The sequence below is a fragment of the Stegostoma tigrinum genome, chromosome 36 (genome assembly GCF_030684315.1).
Source record: "Stegostoma tigrinum isolate sSteTig4 chromosome 36, sSteTig4.hap1, whole genome shotgun sequence".
NCBI lineage: Eukaryota > Metazoa > Chordata > Chondrichthyes > Orectolobiformes > Stegostomatidae > Stegostoma > Stegostoma tigrinum.
In genome coordinates this window covers 8931817-8950330 of record NC_081389.1, presented here as the reverse complement: position 1 = coordinate 8950330, position 18514 = coordinate 8931817, and the positions used below count along the sequence as shown (strand labels likewise).

The following is an 18514-nucleotide window of genomic DNA, read 5'->3' as shown; positions in this document are numbered from 1 at the left end:
TTGCGTACAGCTCTGGTCGTCGCATTATAGGAATGATGTGGAAGCATTGGAAAGGGTGCAGAGGAGATTTACCAGGATGTTGTCTGGTATAGAGGGAAGGTCTTATGAGGAAAGGCTGAGGGACTTGCTGTTTTCATTAGAGAGAAGAAGGTTAAGAGGCCACTTAATAGAGACATTCAAGATGATTGGAGGATTAGATAGGCTGGACAGTGAGAGCCTTTTCCCTCAGATGGTGATGGCTCGCACAAGGGGACATGGCTTTAAATTGAGGGCTGATAGATATAGGACAGATGTCAGAGGTAGGTTCTTTACTCTGAGGGTAGTAAGGGCATAGAATGCCCTGCCTGCAACAGTAGTGGACTTGCCAAGTTTAAGGGCATTTAAATGGTCATAGGATAAACATATGGATGATAATGGAATAGTGTAGGGGATGGGCTTCAGATTGGTTTCACAGGTTGGCGCCACATTGAGGGCTGAAGGGCCTGTACTGCGCTGCCATGTTCTATGAACCAGAGACAGTTTTTTGGTTATGGGTTGTTAATAGGTTGTGTGGGCGTGGGAGGGTAAGTGTAGAGATTAAGGGTATTTAATGAGACTACCAATGTTGCTTAATGAAGTAAGTGAGGGAATCAGATTGTTAATATGTACTTCAGTGTCACGGCAATTTGTGCATCCAAGTTTACAGAATTGGGAGATAGAGTTAAGCTGTGTCAATGGAAGCAGAAAATTACCATGTAACACTGACAGTTTGAACTACTTTTGTCCATTTCATTTAGAGAAGTGTGAAGTAAGGATCCAAAAAAAAATTATTTGCAATATATCCTAAATGGTGAGAGATTGGGAACAAGGTTGGATCTGAGGGATTTTAGTGTCCAGGTTTATAAATGACTAAAAGCTAGCTCACAGATGTGAAAAGTAATTGAAAAGGCTAATGGCATGTTGGCCTTTAATTCAGCGAGTTTTAAATTCAGAAGTGATGAATTGGTCAGATCCCCTGTGGAGTTTTGTGTTCAGTTTTGGGAATTGCATCTCCAGAAAAGGTACATTGGACTTAAATTAACAGCACAGATATCAACAGTATGCTGCCAGAGTTTAAAGAATTCAGTTATGCAGATAGATGACGTACACATCAAATTTGAATTCCTGTCACCTCAGCGGATTGTGGGATGATCTTACTAATGTTTAAAATGTGGAAGGAATGCAACATGGAAACTGTTCTAATGAGGAATTCCAGTGTAGGTCTCTGAAAAAAAATGACACTTCTTAGAAGTGAAGTCAGAACATGGTTATTCACACAGCAAATGGTGACCGTGTGGAATAATCTTCCGAACAAGCTGTGTAAACATAACATTTTGGCTCAACAGCTTTTGTTAGCGCAGAATATCAGTGAATATAGAGCACAGGCAGGAGCAATTGAGCTGTAAATCAGCCTCAACTTCATGGAATGGTAGAACAGCTTTAAGTGGTTTTCCCATTTGCTGTCTCAAGGTGAGGTGCTTGCAGCCTCAAATTGATATTTATTCTGGAGTTGGGCTAACAATGTTGTATCATGTCCGTCGCAAAGACTGCAAACATGCTTCTATCATTACAGTAATATTACCTGCCTCCATCCAACTGCAGGAACCTTCAACCGTGCTTTTGTCACCTCTGGAGCCTTTTCTGACTTGTTTCCCATCCTAAACCCTTTACATTTCGCATTATCCAAAACACACTTGCCTCAGTTCCGAACCACATCAAATCCCACTCACCCTTTGCCCATGTCCTTACTGCCTTTTGCACCTTTTTTGATACAGCATTTGTCATGCAAACCAATGTAATGTATTCCATAAGTAGTAGGAATAAGTGGGCAATAAAGGAATAGAATAAATTAACAAGAAATAGGCTAAGAACTTTTTAAGAAGTCTCTTGATGTGGCTATTGCCAATGAAGCCAGCATTTGTTGCCCATCAATAAATGCTCTTGGATTGAGTGGCTTGCTGGGTCATTTCAGTTAAAAGTCAGTCACATTGTTGTGGGTTTATTGTCACCGGTAGGTCAGAGTGGATAAAGAAGACAGATTTCCTTCTGTCAAAAGGACATTAGTGAGCCAGGTGGGTTTCTATGACAATCAATGATAGTTGGTAGTCACCATTACTGAAGCAAGTTTTATATTCCAGGTCTGTCTCAATTGGATTCAAATTCCAGTCATTCAGAACAATTTGGGTTCCTAGCGCATATGTCTGGGCCTTGGAATTAATACTCTAGTGGTTTAACTACTGTGGAAGAATAATTGAAGTCTCGAGCAATCCGATTGTAGAAGGTAGCTAAAGCTTAGAATTTGAGGTTGGAATGATGGGAAAATAGGTCAAGTAAGTGATGTGACAAATTGTTGAATATCTGTAGAAAGCTTAAAATTGCCAATTCAGCATTGACCTATAGCTTAAGACACGTTATCTTTAAGCGGAATGTATCAGTCAGTTGTGAAACCATGACGTATGACATTTCATGTAACCTTCCTTAAGGGGATGAGATGAACTATTTGGGCTTATCTGCTTGTAACAACTGTCTCCATCTATCATGGTGCGTCTAAGTGTTGCCTTGTATTTGTGATCATCGGAGACTACGGACTTGACCTTTTTGTCAGTGTTGGCTCCCTGTGATATCCCAAATAAAACCTCTTTTCCTCGAAGTCTAAAGCTCCGGTGTGTGACTAATATCTTCAACAACAACCATAGCACAGTTTCTCCCATGCAGTGAAACCCGTCAGAAATATTACAAGTGTCAGCCTCAACGTTTGAAAATAATATTTAAAATGTTGTGTTGGGACCCAAACCCAGAACAGTCTGTATCTAGTAGTTGTGATGAGGATATACAGCAAACCATTCACACCATATCTGGAATTCTGTATCGTCCTCTTCTTAGTTCAAAAGTAATGTTTACCCCTTGAGGTTACAGCAAATAGCACCAAGAATGATTCCAGATACAAAATTCATGACCTGAGTTACAAAACAAAAGGAACTCCAAACTATTTTCCCTCAACCTGAGAACTGCAGATACTGTAAATCAGAAACAACAACAGGAGTTGCTGGAAAAGCTCAGTAGGTTTACAGTTTAAATCTGATTTCGCCCTACCGATGCCGCCAGATCTGCTGAGCTTTTCCAGCAATTCCTGTTTATAGTCAGTAGAATACTGTTTAATAGAAAACCTGACTGAGTTACAGAAAATATGTTATCCGTGAAGTGAATTAGAGAATACTTCCATTAAAGTAACTGAAAAGGCAATTTAAATTGATATGTACTGGGATTATTTTACCCAGACAATGATACACGTTTAACATCATAGACAAAGTAGATTGAGAGACATGGTGAGTGCTCAGGTTGCAGGTGAATGAAAAACTAGATGAACCAAGCATACAAAAATGATCATCATTGATAGGAATGAGAAAGTTATTTGGTGTAAGTTTATAATTTACTTAATTTTGTGATAACTGCTTTGTCCTTTGAGAATTTCAATTTTTAAATAATGGTTTTGCTCTGTTACAACAGGTTTTGAAATAAATCTTCTGTACTTCCTTTCCTTTTCCTAGCAAACAATAAATAGTTTGGTGGAGTTTTTCCAGACTAGCCGAGGACTTGATCTTGAGCAGCTGACTTCAGCCACTTTGCTGAAGTTGGAAGAAATCAAAGAAAAGACTGCTACAGGTAAAAGCCAGAAATTTACAAGAAGTGGAAGCTGTGAAACTAACTTCACAACTTATTCCTTTTAAATCTAATAATGGCATTTATTTAGTTTGACAGTTTCAGTTGAATGAAAATAAATGCCTGTGTTCTAACTTAGGTCTGTCGTATGTTATTGAAACACGTAAAACTTTTGATCTCCGAATCAACTTGAAACCATCCTACCTTGTGATACCACAGACTGGTTTTTATGATGTGAATTCAAACTTATTGATTGTGGATTTTGGAAGTTTGCAGGTATGATGATTTGTATTACTGTCAAAGCTTTGTCTTTATAGAGGATTGTTACCTCCAGCTGAAAGTTCAGGAATTTTCACTTGAGTTGAATCTTTTAATAGCATATCCACCTGAAGATGTAACTCCAGCAACATAGTAGACCTATGGCTATTGGCAGAACATAAAATCAGGGGCACTTGATAAAATGAGCAGAAAATGGTCCATAAAATAGAAAACTGGGTAGTTACTCCATGTTAGACTGACCAGTGGGGAAATCAAAAGCTGAAAGTGTTGGAGAAACTCAGCACGTCTGGTAATAACTGGCAAGGGAAACTGAATTCATATTTCAAGCCCAATACAACCATTCTGTTTCTCTTTCCACAGATGCTGCTGGACTTATTGAGCTTTCCAATACTTTGTTTTTATTTTAGACCCATTGCATTTTACTTTTATAGGAGGTGTTAAGTTACAATCTATACAGTCCTGAGAGCATGATTGTTTACATTAGCGTGCATGATTTGACTTTGAAAATTGGCAGTACAGTACCATAATTGAATTGAAAGATGAGCTAATAGTGAGACTAACTCACCAAGTATAGGAAAGCATTAGAGGTAGAAAATGAATGCAAATGAATTTCCATGTTAATAATTGTGAAGAGGTCTATTTTGGGATGTGAAAGAGTGAGGTTAAATTGAGTAGTGGTGTGAAGGTATCAAGGGATAGACTTTCACAAATTATTGAAAGTAGCTGTGCAGTTTAAGAATCCATTAGAAACAAAGCCCTCATTTCATTTCTTGTAAAACAAAAGTGATGTTAAATTAATAAAGCCTTGATTAGACTGCACTTGGAGCACTGTGCACAGTTGGTCACATGACAAGAAATTTGAGACAAGTGAAAGTTTTGGTGACAGAACTTAGGAGTGTAACTATCAGGAAGCACTAAATGGCCTGAATCTCTGTCTGGCAAGGAGGAGTTTAAGAAGTGAGAAATTCTGAAATTACAAAGGAGTTCTATAGGATAGACCCAGAAAGATGTTTCTACTCCAGATTGAGGAACCACAATATCAGAAAGTCTCCATTAAGTCCACTGAAGAATTTGGGGAAAAAAATTATTTCCAATTCATTCTATCAAATTTATGGTACAGAAATGTCTGTTTGGGCCCTGATCATCCATATTACTGCTTAATTTTCCCAATGTTCGTTCACCGGAGGAATACCTAAATTAATTGTTCATCCTTAATTGCCCTTAAATGTGATTGTGAGCTATCTTAAATTGTTGCAACACATGTGGTGAAGGTAGTGCCATGTTGCCGTTAGATGGGAGCTCCAATTTGGGACGAAGCGTGCCTGAGTGGAATACGCAAGTGGTGGCATTCCCATGCATGTGTTGCTCTTGCTGTACTAGCTAATTGAGGTGAAAGGTTTGGGAGATTCTGTTAGAGAATGCTTGTCATAGAGCCATACAGCATAGAAACAGACTCTTCGCTCCAACCTGTCCACGCCAGCAGTGTTTCCAAACTAGTCCCATTTGTGCTTGGCCTGTATTCCTCCAAATCCTTTTTCTATTCACGAATTTGCCCAAGTGTCTCTTAAATGTTGGAACCGTACCTGCATCCACCAGGGTGGCATGGTAGATCAGTGGTTAGCACTGCTGCCTCTCGGCACCAGAGACCTGGGTTTGATACTCCCATTGGGTGACTGTGTGGCAGTTGCATATTTCTCCCTATGTCTTCGTGGGTTTCCGCCCACATCCAAAGATGTGCAGGTTAGGTGGATTGACTATGCTCAAATGCCCGTAGTATTCAGCGGTGTGCAGGCTAGGTGGATTAGCCATGGGATATGTAGGGTTTCAGGGATAGGCTGGAGGGTTGGATCTGGGTGGGAGTTTGTGAGGCCTCGGGGTCAAACGGCCTGCATCCACACTATAGGGATTCTATTCTATTTCATTTTCTCTGGCTGTCCATTCCACAAATGAACTACTGTCGGTATAAAAAGACAAGTTGCACTTCATGTCTTTTTTTAAATCTCTGCTCTCACATTAAAAAATTCCCCCTGGATTTGAGCTCCCCCACCCTAGGGAAACAACCCTGGTCATTCGCGTTATGTAGGTGAGTTGATTGACTCCATCTTGAAGATGATATATACAGCAGCCACAGGACACTGTTCATGGAGAAGGTGAATGTTTAACATGTTTTGGGGGTGACAGGCTTTGTGCTGGACTGTGTTGAGTGCTGTCAGACCAGTTGATATCCAGGCAAATGTTGAGTATTCCATCACCTTCCTAACTCGTGCCTTACCAGAATTTAACAAACTTGGGAGAATTCCCATGTGAATGGTTTCCAGATCAGTTCAGGATCATACACCTGTTTGGGCGTTCCCAGTTTGGGCATCTCTCAATCCCCGTATCACATCTGTCTAGGCTCATGAGAGATTTATCATCGTCTCAATATTTGGTCTATCTGTTTCTTGGAAATCCAAGATCCTTTCATGGCAGTGCTTATTAGGTTCATTTTTGGAGACCCGCTTGGACTTGATGCAGTAAGAAGACACTGACCTGTTTAGAAAAAGACAAATCCTTTATTCCAAAATAAGTACAACCTGTGGAAGATCATTGTACTCAACCCAGTGCAGAATGCAGAGTCTCGTAAGCAATTCTCCCTGATCAGCGGACAGTCCCTGCTTTCTATACTTTATCGAGTGCGTAATACATAAAGCAATTTTACATCTCAATGGCATGATACATGAAACAATCACTACACGATACAATGACATGATACAAAAACAATTACTGCATCAGAAGCATAAAGAGAGCAGGATACAGTATTGATCGTTCGCAAACTGACTGCTAACGACAGGAGACGATTTCAAGTTGCCGAAGTGACAGAATGTAACTTCAAGCCACCGAAATGTCTGGCTTGAACAAAAGTCAGTGCCCTGTCCCCTTTAGCAGAAACAGAAGTTACATACTTTACAGGATTTCAGAAGCCTCGCACCTTTACAAATGTTTCCCATCTAATCTTATTTGAGACAGTTTACACATACCTCTGTGCAGGAAGATGAAGATTTACAAAGTTTATACCTAATTCTAGTTGTGCAGGAAGTTTTAAGGCAGTGCCTGCATACCTCTGTCTAAGCAGATAAAGAGCATTAAATTATAGCGAATATAGAAATCAATGGGATGTTATCAGATGCTCTCAGACTTGGAAATGATGCCTCTCAGACGTTCAAGCTGCTTATCAGTGCAGAAGTAGGGGCAAAAGCTTTGCTGGATAATGTACGTGTTTAGTGTTGGGTCTGGAACCATGATTCTTAGCGTGTTATGCTCAGTTGTAACAGTTCCATAAATGGCTGAGCACAGCAATAGTTTTTCAGCTAAGAATCAACCATACTGCTCCCATTTAGGCAAAACTGGTTGAGGATAACTGATTTTCTTCTCTGAAGAGGATAGGTCAATGAGGAGGAATTTTATCACAATTCCACAATGACTTGATTATCATAATACCATGAAGCCTCATGATTGCAGGTTTTTAATTCCAGATAGTTAGTGAGCTGAATTCACATTTCTCCGTGGTGAGATTCGAACTTGAGTGTTTGGATCACTTGTCTCTTTCCCTCAATTCAGGCTGATAACCTGTAACTAGTGAAATACTGTGGGGATCGGTGCTAGGGCAACAATTATTTACAAGCTATTTTAATGACCTGGATTAGAAAAATGAATGATCGTTTAACTAAGTTAACAGATAAGACAAGAATTGGTGGGGAGCTGAGTGGTGCAGATGACAGAGTCTGAAAGGGAAGATTGCAAGGAGCCAAAAACATGACAAATAGAAAGTAACATGGGAAAATTACACTTTGGCTAAAAATTATGTAAGTGGTGAAAGACTGCAGAAAGCTACAGCAGAAGAGACTTGGGTGTTCTCGTGTTTAAATCAGAACACGGTGGCATTTATGTTCAGGTAATCGGAGAAGGTCAGTAGAATGTTGGCCTTTATTTTGAAGGGAATGGTACACATAAAAGTAGAGAACAAAACAACCTGCTGGAGAAGCTCAGATCTCCACCGTCCATAGTGCTTTGTTTTATTTAAGTAGTGAGGTTGTGCTGAAACTATAGGAGGCACTGGCCAGACCAATTGGAATACAATGTACAATTTTGAGCCCCTTTATCGAGGGAAAGATCTACTGGCGTTGGAGTCAGGCCAGACAAAGTTCACTTGTTAATAACGAATAAGCCTCATCAGGGGAGATTGAGTAGGTTGGCTCTGTATTCATGAGAGTTTAGAAAAATGAAAGACAATCTTAGTGAAACAAAAGATTCTTTGGGGGCTTTGCAGGGTCAATGCAGAAAGGTGGTTACCCCTTGGAGAGCCTAGGACCAGAGGCGACAATCTCCGAATGAGGGGCTGCACATACAAGATAGAAATGAAGAGGTAAATGTTCCCTTAGATGGTTGTGACAGTGGAATTCTTCACCATAGTGAGCTGTTGAGTCTGGGTCATCAAGTATATTCAAGGCTGAGGTAGACTGATTTTAAATCAGTAAGAGTATCGAGAGGCATGTGGCAAAAGGTAGCAATGTGGTGTTGAAGATTATCAAATCAGCCATGATGTCACTGAATGGCAGACCAGACTTGATTGGCGGAATGGTCTCCTTCTGGTCCCAGGTTGTATGGTCTTGTGATTATGAATTTGATAATGTACCAGTGCTGCTCACGCCTACTATCTTGTTTTTAACTTGACCGGTTTAACAAATGTTAATTCGGACACGTGAGTATGTAGAATTTGTTATCCGGTGGGGTGGTTGAAACGGCTTCCTTTCAGGAAACCTAAATCAGGTAGTGAAGAATGGAGAGAACAAAGTGTGAAGCTGGACGAACACAGCAGGCTGAGCAGCATCTCAGGAGCGCAAAAGCTGATGTTTCGGGCCTAGACCCTTCTTCAGAGCTCTGATGAAGGGTCTAGGCCTGAAGCATCAGCTTTTGCGCTCCTGAGATGCTGCTTGGCCTGCTGTGTTCATCCAGCTTCGCACTTTGTTTTCTTGGATTCTCCAGCGTCTGCAGTTCACTTTATCACAGAAAAATGGAGATGGTTTGTTTGAGTGAAATGAAATAAGATGGAAGAGAAGACTTGTGTGGGACTTAAAACTGGCATGACTGGTTGAATTGAGACACAAAATACTGAACCATTTTGCCTGTTTCTGGTTACCAGCTGACATGTAGGTTTTACAAAGTGAAGAAATTCAGCTCAACTGTTTATGCTGCACATAAGCTTCATCCCATCCCACTGCATCTCATCGCACCAACATATCCTTCCTTTTCTGAAATTTGGTAATAAAAATCTCATCAGTCATGGAAGTCATGGATTATCATAAAATCCCCCTCAGCTGTTTATCTGGCTTCCCCTCAAAGACATTCATACTATTCGCTGCAACTATACCACATGGTAATAAATTCCACCAAGAGCACTTTCTAGGTCAAGATGTTTCTCCTGAATCCCCTTTTGGATTTATTAGTTACACTCTTTTACCATTATGACTCCTTATTTTGGTCTACTTCAAAGGGTAATTGTTAAATAAATGAAAAGTCAGACGTGACAGATGACATAAGATCCCTGTGGTGGTAACCTCAAGCACATCTTTCACTTAGTCGTGTAGAAATTCTGAATAGTTGTGGTAAGACTGAAGACGTTTTTTTATGTCAATATGAGCAGTTCTTTTCATGATGAAAGTTCAGCACCATAAAGTGATAAATTCTGTACTAATGTGAGGGGTCAGCTCGATCAATGAATTGTTGGCCTCTGCTGTGCCACGGGGGAAATGACCAAGCAACTATTACGTTCCACCCACAAAAAGAAAGGAAAAATTATCAAAGGCGTCATGAGCTCTCCCACACATTACACTCTGATTCAGAGCAGTTTGGGCAGCAATTTGGAAGCAGGTCTCAGCTGATTGCAGTATATGGTACTTGAAAAACTGCAGCAACCAGTGTTTATTTTTTAATGTAAAAAGGTCAATTTCTTAATTTTATTGACAAAATTAGCCGATTTATAATGGCTTCATTAATAAATACTATATTTGAAGTACATTAGAAGTGCCTTAAAACAACTTTTTTCCCCAGATGGAGTTGAGTTTGGTAATGTTAATGGAGATGTGCGACCTTCATTTTGAATCAACAAAAGTACAAATTGATCTGTTTTATATTCTGTACAGAGCACAAACCATTACACTGTTTATTGGATTTAGAATATGTTGGATAGCTACAAATAACAGCTTATCCTAGTCATAAATCTACCTTTCTTCAGTTGAACAGCATCAGCCACGATGACCAAAAAGCAACATCCCCAAGTTTATCTTTGGAGGAAATTTTAGAACGAGCATACGAAAAATTTGATGTGGAACTCCGAAGCGTTCAGCTTTTGTTCAGCAAGCCAGGTACAGATTTGATCTAAATTCTCAAGAAGGGTCACAGGATTCGAAATATTAACTCAGTTTTTTTCTTCACCGATGCAACCAGATTGGAGTTCTCCAGCAATTTCTTTTTGTCTGTTTCAGGTCTCCAGTACCTGCAGCTCATTGTTTCATTATAGATTTCATCTCGCTCTCTTTAACTCAGCTTTAACCTTATTCTAACCCCATTTAAGAATCTTTGACAGAGTACTGTCTCTCAAGCTTTACATGGTTAAGACACTCTGCTTCCACCAGGTGATTGGGAGATAATATCTGCTGTGGCTCAGTGAATAACATGCTCATTTTTAGATTATAACTTTGTGTACTGTAAGTTCCACACCAAAAACCAAAACACATCCTCTATGCTGACGTATGATCATGAATGTGTGATTTCTCTTTGGTAAACTTTGGGCTGAAGTGTGAAAGCAAGGCACTCTCAAGTGAACGTAGGTACACCCTGCCATTGTTTTGATGAAGAGCAGGATGTTTCATCCCTGTATTATAGCCAGAATTTATTGCTGAATCCTAATCACAAATTATTATATTGTTGCATTATTGCTGTTTATGGGACCTTTAGTGCATTCAAATTGACAGCTGCATTTCCTGTGTCTCCGTGCCATGGTCAGTTCATTCATTCACCCTCCTCCCCCAGGTTTCACTTGTGTAGATTGCAAGAGCCTCAAACCTTTTGGATAATTACAAAGGCTGAGGCTCTTCTGCTTGGACCTTTCCAATTCCCTTGGCTTCCTCCCTCTCCTAGCCCTAAACTTTGACCGAATCAGACCACTCTATCCTAAGGGGCTGGGACTGGTTCCTACAGTTGAAGTGTCTTGGGAGTTGTCTTCTTCTGTACCTAGGTTTTCAGTTAAATGACTCTGCTGATGTTTCATTAGTTACAGCTACCTATTACAGATGTATTTGTTCAGTGCAGCTGCAACACTGGTATCTACCTGACAATGTGAAAAATAGCCCAGTTATGTCCTGCCCACAAAAAGGCAAGACAAATCCAATTTGATTAGTTACTATCTGACGCTGCCTGATTGGTCATCGTCAAAATGATGACGATTTGTTGACAGTGCTGTCAATCGGCACTAACTTAGCAATGGTTTGCACACTGACCACTTTGGGTTCCACCGTAGCCATTTGGCTACTGACCTGCATCCAGCCTTGATCCAGACAGGACAGAATAGTTGAATTCTTGATGTGAGGTAATAGTAATTGCCTTTGACATCAGACCACCATTGACTAAGAGTGGCGTCAAGGAGTCTGAACGAATTTAAATTAATGAGTATCAAAAGAAAATCTTTCCCATCCTAACTAGCAGAAAGAAAGATTGGCCTCCAAAAACCACAACTGTCATCTCTGTAAATGTCTGCAGGAATTCCTCAGGGTTGTGTCCTAGAGCCAACCTTCTCCAGCTGCTTGATCAATGGCCTGCCTTTGTTCATAAGGTCAGAAGTAAGGATGTACCCTGATTATATTGTGACTCCTCAAATATAAGATTGCATCACCTATTCCCCATTCCCCCGATGCACCAAAAATCTATCTCAACCTTAAACGTACTCAATAATGAGGCTTTTACAGCCCTCTAAGTTAGAGAATTATAGTAATTCACAACTGACTGAGTAAAGAAATTTCCTTGTGCCTCAGTTCCAAATGATTGACCCCTTTATACTGAACCTGTGGTCCTTTGGCTAGATTCTACAGCTAGGATGGACAACTTCTCACTGTTGACCCTATCAAGCCCTTTTAGAATCTTGTATCTCTCAGTGAGATCACCACTTTTTTTTAAACTCCAGAAATCCCCACAGTTTGTTTTTCAGCCTATCATCATAGAACTATTCTCATATCTCTCAGGCAGACTTAGTGAGCCTTCGCTGACCAGAAGGTGTAGAAGCCGGCCATTTCACTTGTATCTGCTGTGCCATTCACTGATAGCATGGCTGATGTGATGATTCCTGACTCTGCTACGTTTCTTCCATAACCCTTGATTCCCTTACTGATTCAAAATTCATTCAACTTTGAACATACTTTAGAACCCTGCCTTGATAGCCCCGTGCAGGAAATAATTTCACTGGTTCACTCTCCTTAGAAATTTCGCCTCATCGCTGTCTGAAATGAGTGACCCCTAACTCTGGGATGATGCCATTTAGTCATGGACACTTCCACAAGGGAAAACATCCTGTCTGCATCTACCCTGTCAGACCCCCTAAAAATCGTACTCGTTTCAATATAGTCTGTTCTCATTCTTCTCAATTGAATGAGTTCAATGCAAGTATATCCTTTCTTAATATGGGGACCAAACTCTGTACACAGTGCCAGCTGTGATCTCATCAAAGTTTTCTATAATTTATTTTTTCACTCTGGTCCCCTTGCAATAAAGGCCAACGTACATTTTACTTGCGTTTCTGAGTTAATTTTCTATGTTGAATGAGTGCACCAAAGTCTTTATGTACACCAGGAGTTAGAAGCTTAATGCTTTTTGAAAAATGGGACCTTAAAAAGTGCTGGACAAGTTCAACTCTGGCAACATCTGTGAAGAATTCAAGCTTCGGGTCTGGTCAAGACTGGGTGCTGAAGAAGAGTCACCGGACCTGAAACGTTAACACTGTTTTCTCCTTGACAGATGTTGCCAGACCTGCTGAGATTTTCCAGCACTTTGCTTTTGTTCCTGATTTACAGCATCTGCAGTTTTTTTGGTTTTTCTTTATGCTTTTTGAAAAATATTCTGCTATTTAAGAATGAACAACCAACTGTACTCCACATGTACTGCATCTGCCTCCTTGCTTTCCATTCATTTAACCTATCTTTTATCTTTTTGCATCACAATACAACCAAAAACTCTCAATGCTGGAAATCTGAAACAACAACAAAAACAGAAGGTCTGGCAGCATCTGTGGCAAGAAAGCAGAGTTCATGTTTTGGGTCCAGTGACGATACTTCAGATTTGAACTCAAATCATTAACTCTGTTTCTGTTCATACATGTTTAAGACCACCTCAGTTTCTCCAGCATTTTGTGTTTGTTTTAGCTTTTTGCAGCCTCGTTATGTCCTTCTCGCAACTTTCATTCCCACCTCGTTTTTTAACATCAGTAGCTGTTGGATATATTCTCGATCTGTTTGTTGAAGTCATTTATAAACAGTGTAGGTAGCTGAAACCCGAACAGTCGTCCTTGAGGCACTCCACCAGCTAGTGTGCGCCAACATGAAAATTTTTTCCAACTGTCTCCTGCTCGTCCATTGACCAATCTTCCACCTGTGCTAATATATTAAACCTTACCTAATGCGCTGAAAACTTGTTTGATTTTTGTTTGGAATCTTTTGGAAGGCTTGTTGTACATTGTATACAAATATATTCCATCTGCTAGTTCTCTCTCATTTACCCTCATAGTTACATGCTGAAAAAAATCTCACTTTGTTCAGTGCAATTTCCCATTGTTTTATAAATGTTGACTTTGACTTTGGGCATTATTGAGACACTTGTAACAGTAGATTCCAGCAATTTTCAAGTAACGCACTTTTGTCATCTTTCCCTCTTTTCTTGGACAGTCACATTACATTTGGTAACTTTCAGTCAGCTGGGTCTGTTCTAGAATCTACAGAATTTTAGAAAGTCCCAACCAGCATTTTCACTATCTTAGTAGCTAGCTCTTTTGAAACCATAGAATGCAAGCCATCAAGCTCTGAAATCACTTTGGACTTTGGTCTCTGAAATTTCTCCAGTGTTTTCTGTGCTGACATTATTTACCTTAAGATCCTCTGTGTTATCAGCCCCTACGTTATTGTCTCGTTTTGCTGTTTGTGTCCTCTATAGGGAAAACAGTATTCCAAATAATTGTTCAAAATCTTTGGCATTTCTTCATTTGTAACTTCTCCTGTCTCTCCCTGGAAACAATGAATGTTTTCTCAACTTTCTATATTGTAAAGGTGCTTACAATTTTTTAAAAAATCTGCCTTGTTTACTTTCATTGTTATTTCCTCTTTTATCAGTTTTTTTTTTGCTACTTGCTAAACACTGCATCTTCTCAGGCTTTCCATTGTTCTTTGCACTTTTATAATCTTCTCGTTTAATCTAATGGTCCCCTTAACTTTTTTTTATTTGAGATATGAACCTTTCTTGCTGACTTTTTGGTTTTTACAAGAATGTGTTTTTGTTGAGCATTTTAAGTTGTTTAAATGTTGCAATTTTATTTATTGCAATACCTGTTCATCTGTTTACCCTAGCCAGTTTTTGTTAGCTATTTCCTTGTATCTTGATAAATTTTGTTCAAGTTCATTGTTTGGGACTGAAGTATGTTGCGTTTGGTTCTGATGTGGAATTCAACTTCTTCCAAAGGATCTTTTTCTGGTGAATTGCAGATTAAATCTGCCACCTGCAATATGTTGGATTCTCCTGTTTTGCTATTATTTTGAATCCAATCCACTCCAGCCTATCCCAGGCAGTACTAATGATGACGATAACCACAGCAAGCAGTACAATGTATCCTTTCTTGCTCCAGAATCGATGGATTCATGTGGTCACTGTTAGTATCCAAACATGACAGTCTATTTTCGTGATGATAATCTTTTTTTATGGATTACTCAGAAAAATTAAAACCTGCCAGATGAAGAAGAAATGTTTTTCCCTTAAAAATAGTAGAAGAATTTTGTATGTAACTGTGGAACTCCCAATGAAGGACTTGGAAAGTGTAATTATTTTGATGTAGGGTTTATTGCCTTGGACAGACAAGTATCAAGTCTGGCATTATAATTTTTGTGTAAAGTGCCTTGGGAAAATGTTATTTTGTCAAAGGTGCGATGTAAGTAGAAGTTGGTTATTGTACAAACGAACAATTAGGGTTTGCTTGACCATGAGATTACAGTGCAGTATTACTACTGCTTAATTGTTTTGGATTTATTTCACTTATTGGTTTTATTATGTCATCTCTCTCTTTTAGATCAAGATTGGAAGTCTGCTAGGAAGCAATGCTCCTCACTTCAGCATATATTACAGCCCATGGATGTCAGGGTGCAGCTGTCTAGAGCCGTAGTGGAGAAAGATACCAGAATCCCTAAGTATGTTCAGTTGTGGTTTTGTTTCAGTCTATAAAAATGAGCTCAAATTTCCAGTGGCGCTAACTAAGTATATGGTGCAATATATTGGCACCAAGATGTCTCTGTCGCCGTGCTTGTCATTGTGCTTATGCTAATGGTTTATGTATTAGCATTAGGTGGAGGATTTAATAGTTACGTTACTTTATGAGGAAGAGACTTCTAGATCTGAAGCAAACAGTTGAGATGTTGCAATGATTTTTCTGAAATGTAAATCATTACTTTGAACACCAATGCATAACAGAGCATGAAATGGTGTGTGGATGGGTCACCATTGATCAGAAATTGAACTGGACCAGCTATGTAAATACTGTGGCTGCAAGGGCTAGTTCGAGGCCAGGAATTCTGTGGTTGAAATTTACCTTCTGCTTTCCCAAAGCCTGCCCATAGTTTACAAGGGACAAAATTCCCACTTCCTAACGGAGTGCACCCCGAAGAACACTCAAAAAGCTGGACAACCACAGCAAAGTAATCCACACGATTGGTACTACATCCACCACCTTTTAACATTGCTACTGTCCAGTAATGAAGGGAATCACTGTGTGTACTGTCTCCCAGGATGCACTGCAATCACTCACCAAGGCTTATCTGATGCCATCTACCAAACCCCTGACTTCTGCTACCTAGCAGAACAAAAAAAGCAGATGGATGGACCATCACTTGCAGATTCTCTGCCAAGGCACTCTTGATTCTGACTTGAAAGCACATTTTCATTCCACCTCTATAGTTTGGTCCAAATCCTGGAATTCTCTCCCTGACAGTATTGAGTGTATTTCTACACTGCGTAGACTGCCGTGATTTAAGAACACAACTGACTTTCACTTTTTCCATGGCAAATAAGGATGGGCAATAAATGTTGGCTCAGCCAGTGCTGCCCACATACCCACAATGGGAAGGACATTGCAGTGGAGGAGAGCAAAGAAGGGAAGAAAATTGTTGTTGTTGGAAGTTGATAACTTTGAAACTGCTTTCTAGTTCTCTTGTGACAGACAAAGAACCGATACCATTGGCATAGATCATTTTACCTCAAACATCTTACGACAAAATTAAGTCAGCTACATGGTTATGATACAGCTAGAAAGTATGATTTGAAATATTATTGTTAATCTTCTCTGAACCTTCTGACGTATCAGCACTGCATTTGAAAGCAAATGCTCAGATGTGTGCGATACATATTTTAACTAATATTAGGTATTATTTGAGTAGCTTAGTTGGTGGCTTTGATTTCAGATTGCGTGTTAAATGATGGATATGTCCATGTTAATTTCTAAGTCTAGTTAATGGGTACTGTCCTGTTAGAATACTGAGGAATAGATGCTGTTAGTGCAGGTTCTGTGGCTTGGATTGGAGCAAGAAGCTGGAGATGACCATTTCAGAGTGATCAGCTTCACACCAGACTCGATGAAAATTTTAACTTGACTTTGCCCCGCTTGATGGTCATTTCCTACACTATGCTTTGCTAAGAACAAATTGACCATAACAATTTACGTTTACTTTTATCTGTATGAAAATCTATTGCTGCTCTTTAGGGCATGAGCTTTCCTCCCTGCACTTTTGCAATGTTGTATTGCTTTTTACTTCTCACCTAGTCCCAAGGATAAGTATTCATGTATTTGAGTAGGTAACATTTGGAGGTTTTATTTATAGCACATTGCTTTGTTGTTGTGCTAGTTTTATCTTGGTGCCACATCTGTATCATTTAAAACAATGTTTGTGTAGCTTTTTACGAGCTTTGCCAGTGACATTACTACTAATCCCTGGAAGGCCATCTATCAAGCCATCTGTCTTCCCCATCTAAACCCCCCCACCACAATGCCTCCTTGCCTTTCAGTCACTCCTGTTCATGACCCATGCCTTACATTCCAAACACAGAATTTTCATGGCCCAGCACTTGCAGCCCATTGTTGCAAATTTCAAAGTTGATGGCTCATGTGTGCTGCTAAATGCCAGGCAAGCACCTCTGACCTGATGTATTTTGCAAACCATTTTGTTTGTGTGCTGCTTTATCTTAAAAGCTGTGGGCCCAGTCATTTATTGAAGTAGCGCAGTGCAATAATTATCTAGGCTGTGGATTTGCAGGTTTTCAGATGAGTGAATAATGACAACTTTTTACTTTCAGGCATTGATTTTGAAAAATCAGATGTTACATAATTGCAATGTAGTTTATTTCATTTAGTGATATAATGATTTCATGCCACACAAAGCCTTGTCCTTCAAAATAGTGGACTAGATTTTAATTCTTGACTGCCTGAATTATGCCAAATTTGTGTGGATTATAGCCTGAGTGCACAGATTCACCTGAAGTTCAAGATAACAAAGTGTGGAGCTGGACGAACACAGCAGGCCAAGCCGCATCTCAGGGGCACAAAAGCTGACGTTTCGGGCCTAGACCAAGTTCATTCCACTTCTCCTAGCCCTGCAACAAGAACTACAAATTTAGCTTGAGTTATCTTGCAGGCTAGACCACTAACTAACACTGAATGGATTGTGTGCAGCATACTCTCTGTGGTACTGTTTTTCACAATGACCATTGTCATTGTTTGCCTGTCATAGGAGCCTGCATTTGCATTTTAAATGAGTCTCTCATGGAGTATGAGGTCACCTTGGCCACCTGCAGCAATGTTAGAAATCTCACCATAAATGATTCTCTGCAGTTATTGGGATGCAGCCTTCTCTTACATACTCCAGTCAATTATCTCATATGCCGTGTCTGTAGTTAATGATTTGGTACAGTTATAGGTTAGGTGTGATTTGAGAATTTCAGTACAGACAAATTGTAACAAATGTTTGTTTTTCAGGTTTAAAGTTGCTGGTGAACTCCCTTTACTCCATGTCAGAATGTCAGATCAAAAAATCAAAAGTGTTTTTGAGCTCGCTGATAGCATTCCCTTACCTTTGAGCTCATCCTCCAGATCTCCCATTAAAGCCAAGGTTGGTGTGATGACTTATGCTTTTGATTGCACTCCATTTAATGATACTAATGGAGAATCTTTGTCTCTCATTTTCAGCAGCTTGTGTCCTCTGAAATTTATATTTCAAAAAGTGTGTAT

At 39.7% G+C, this 18514-nt stretch overlaps 1 protein-coding gene across 5 annotated transcripts in view; it reads left to right on the top strand.

Annotated features, from left to right (window-relative positions):
• vps13c (vacuolar protein sorting 13 homolog C) overlaps positions 1-18514 on the top strand; it is a 275727-nt gene that overhangs the window by 86140 nt on the left and 171073 nt on the right. For all 5 annotated transcript variants that reach the window (XM_048520896.1, XM_048520895.1, XM_048520894.1 and 2 more), the window contains 5 exons: positions 3567-3681; positions 3818-3954; positions 10229-10358; positions 15311-15428; positions 18263-18395. In XM_048520896.1, the coding sequence (XP_048376853.1) occupies positions 3567-3681; positions 3818-3954; positions 10229-10358; positions 15311-15428; positions 18263-18395 (633 nt within the window). The remainder of the gene's footprint in view (positions 1-3566; positions 3682-3817; positions 3955-10228; positions 10359-15310; positions 15429-18262; positions 18396-18514) is intronic.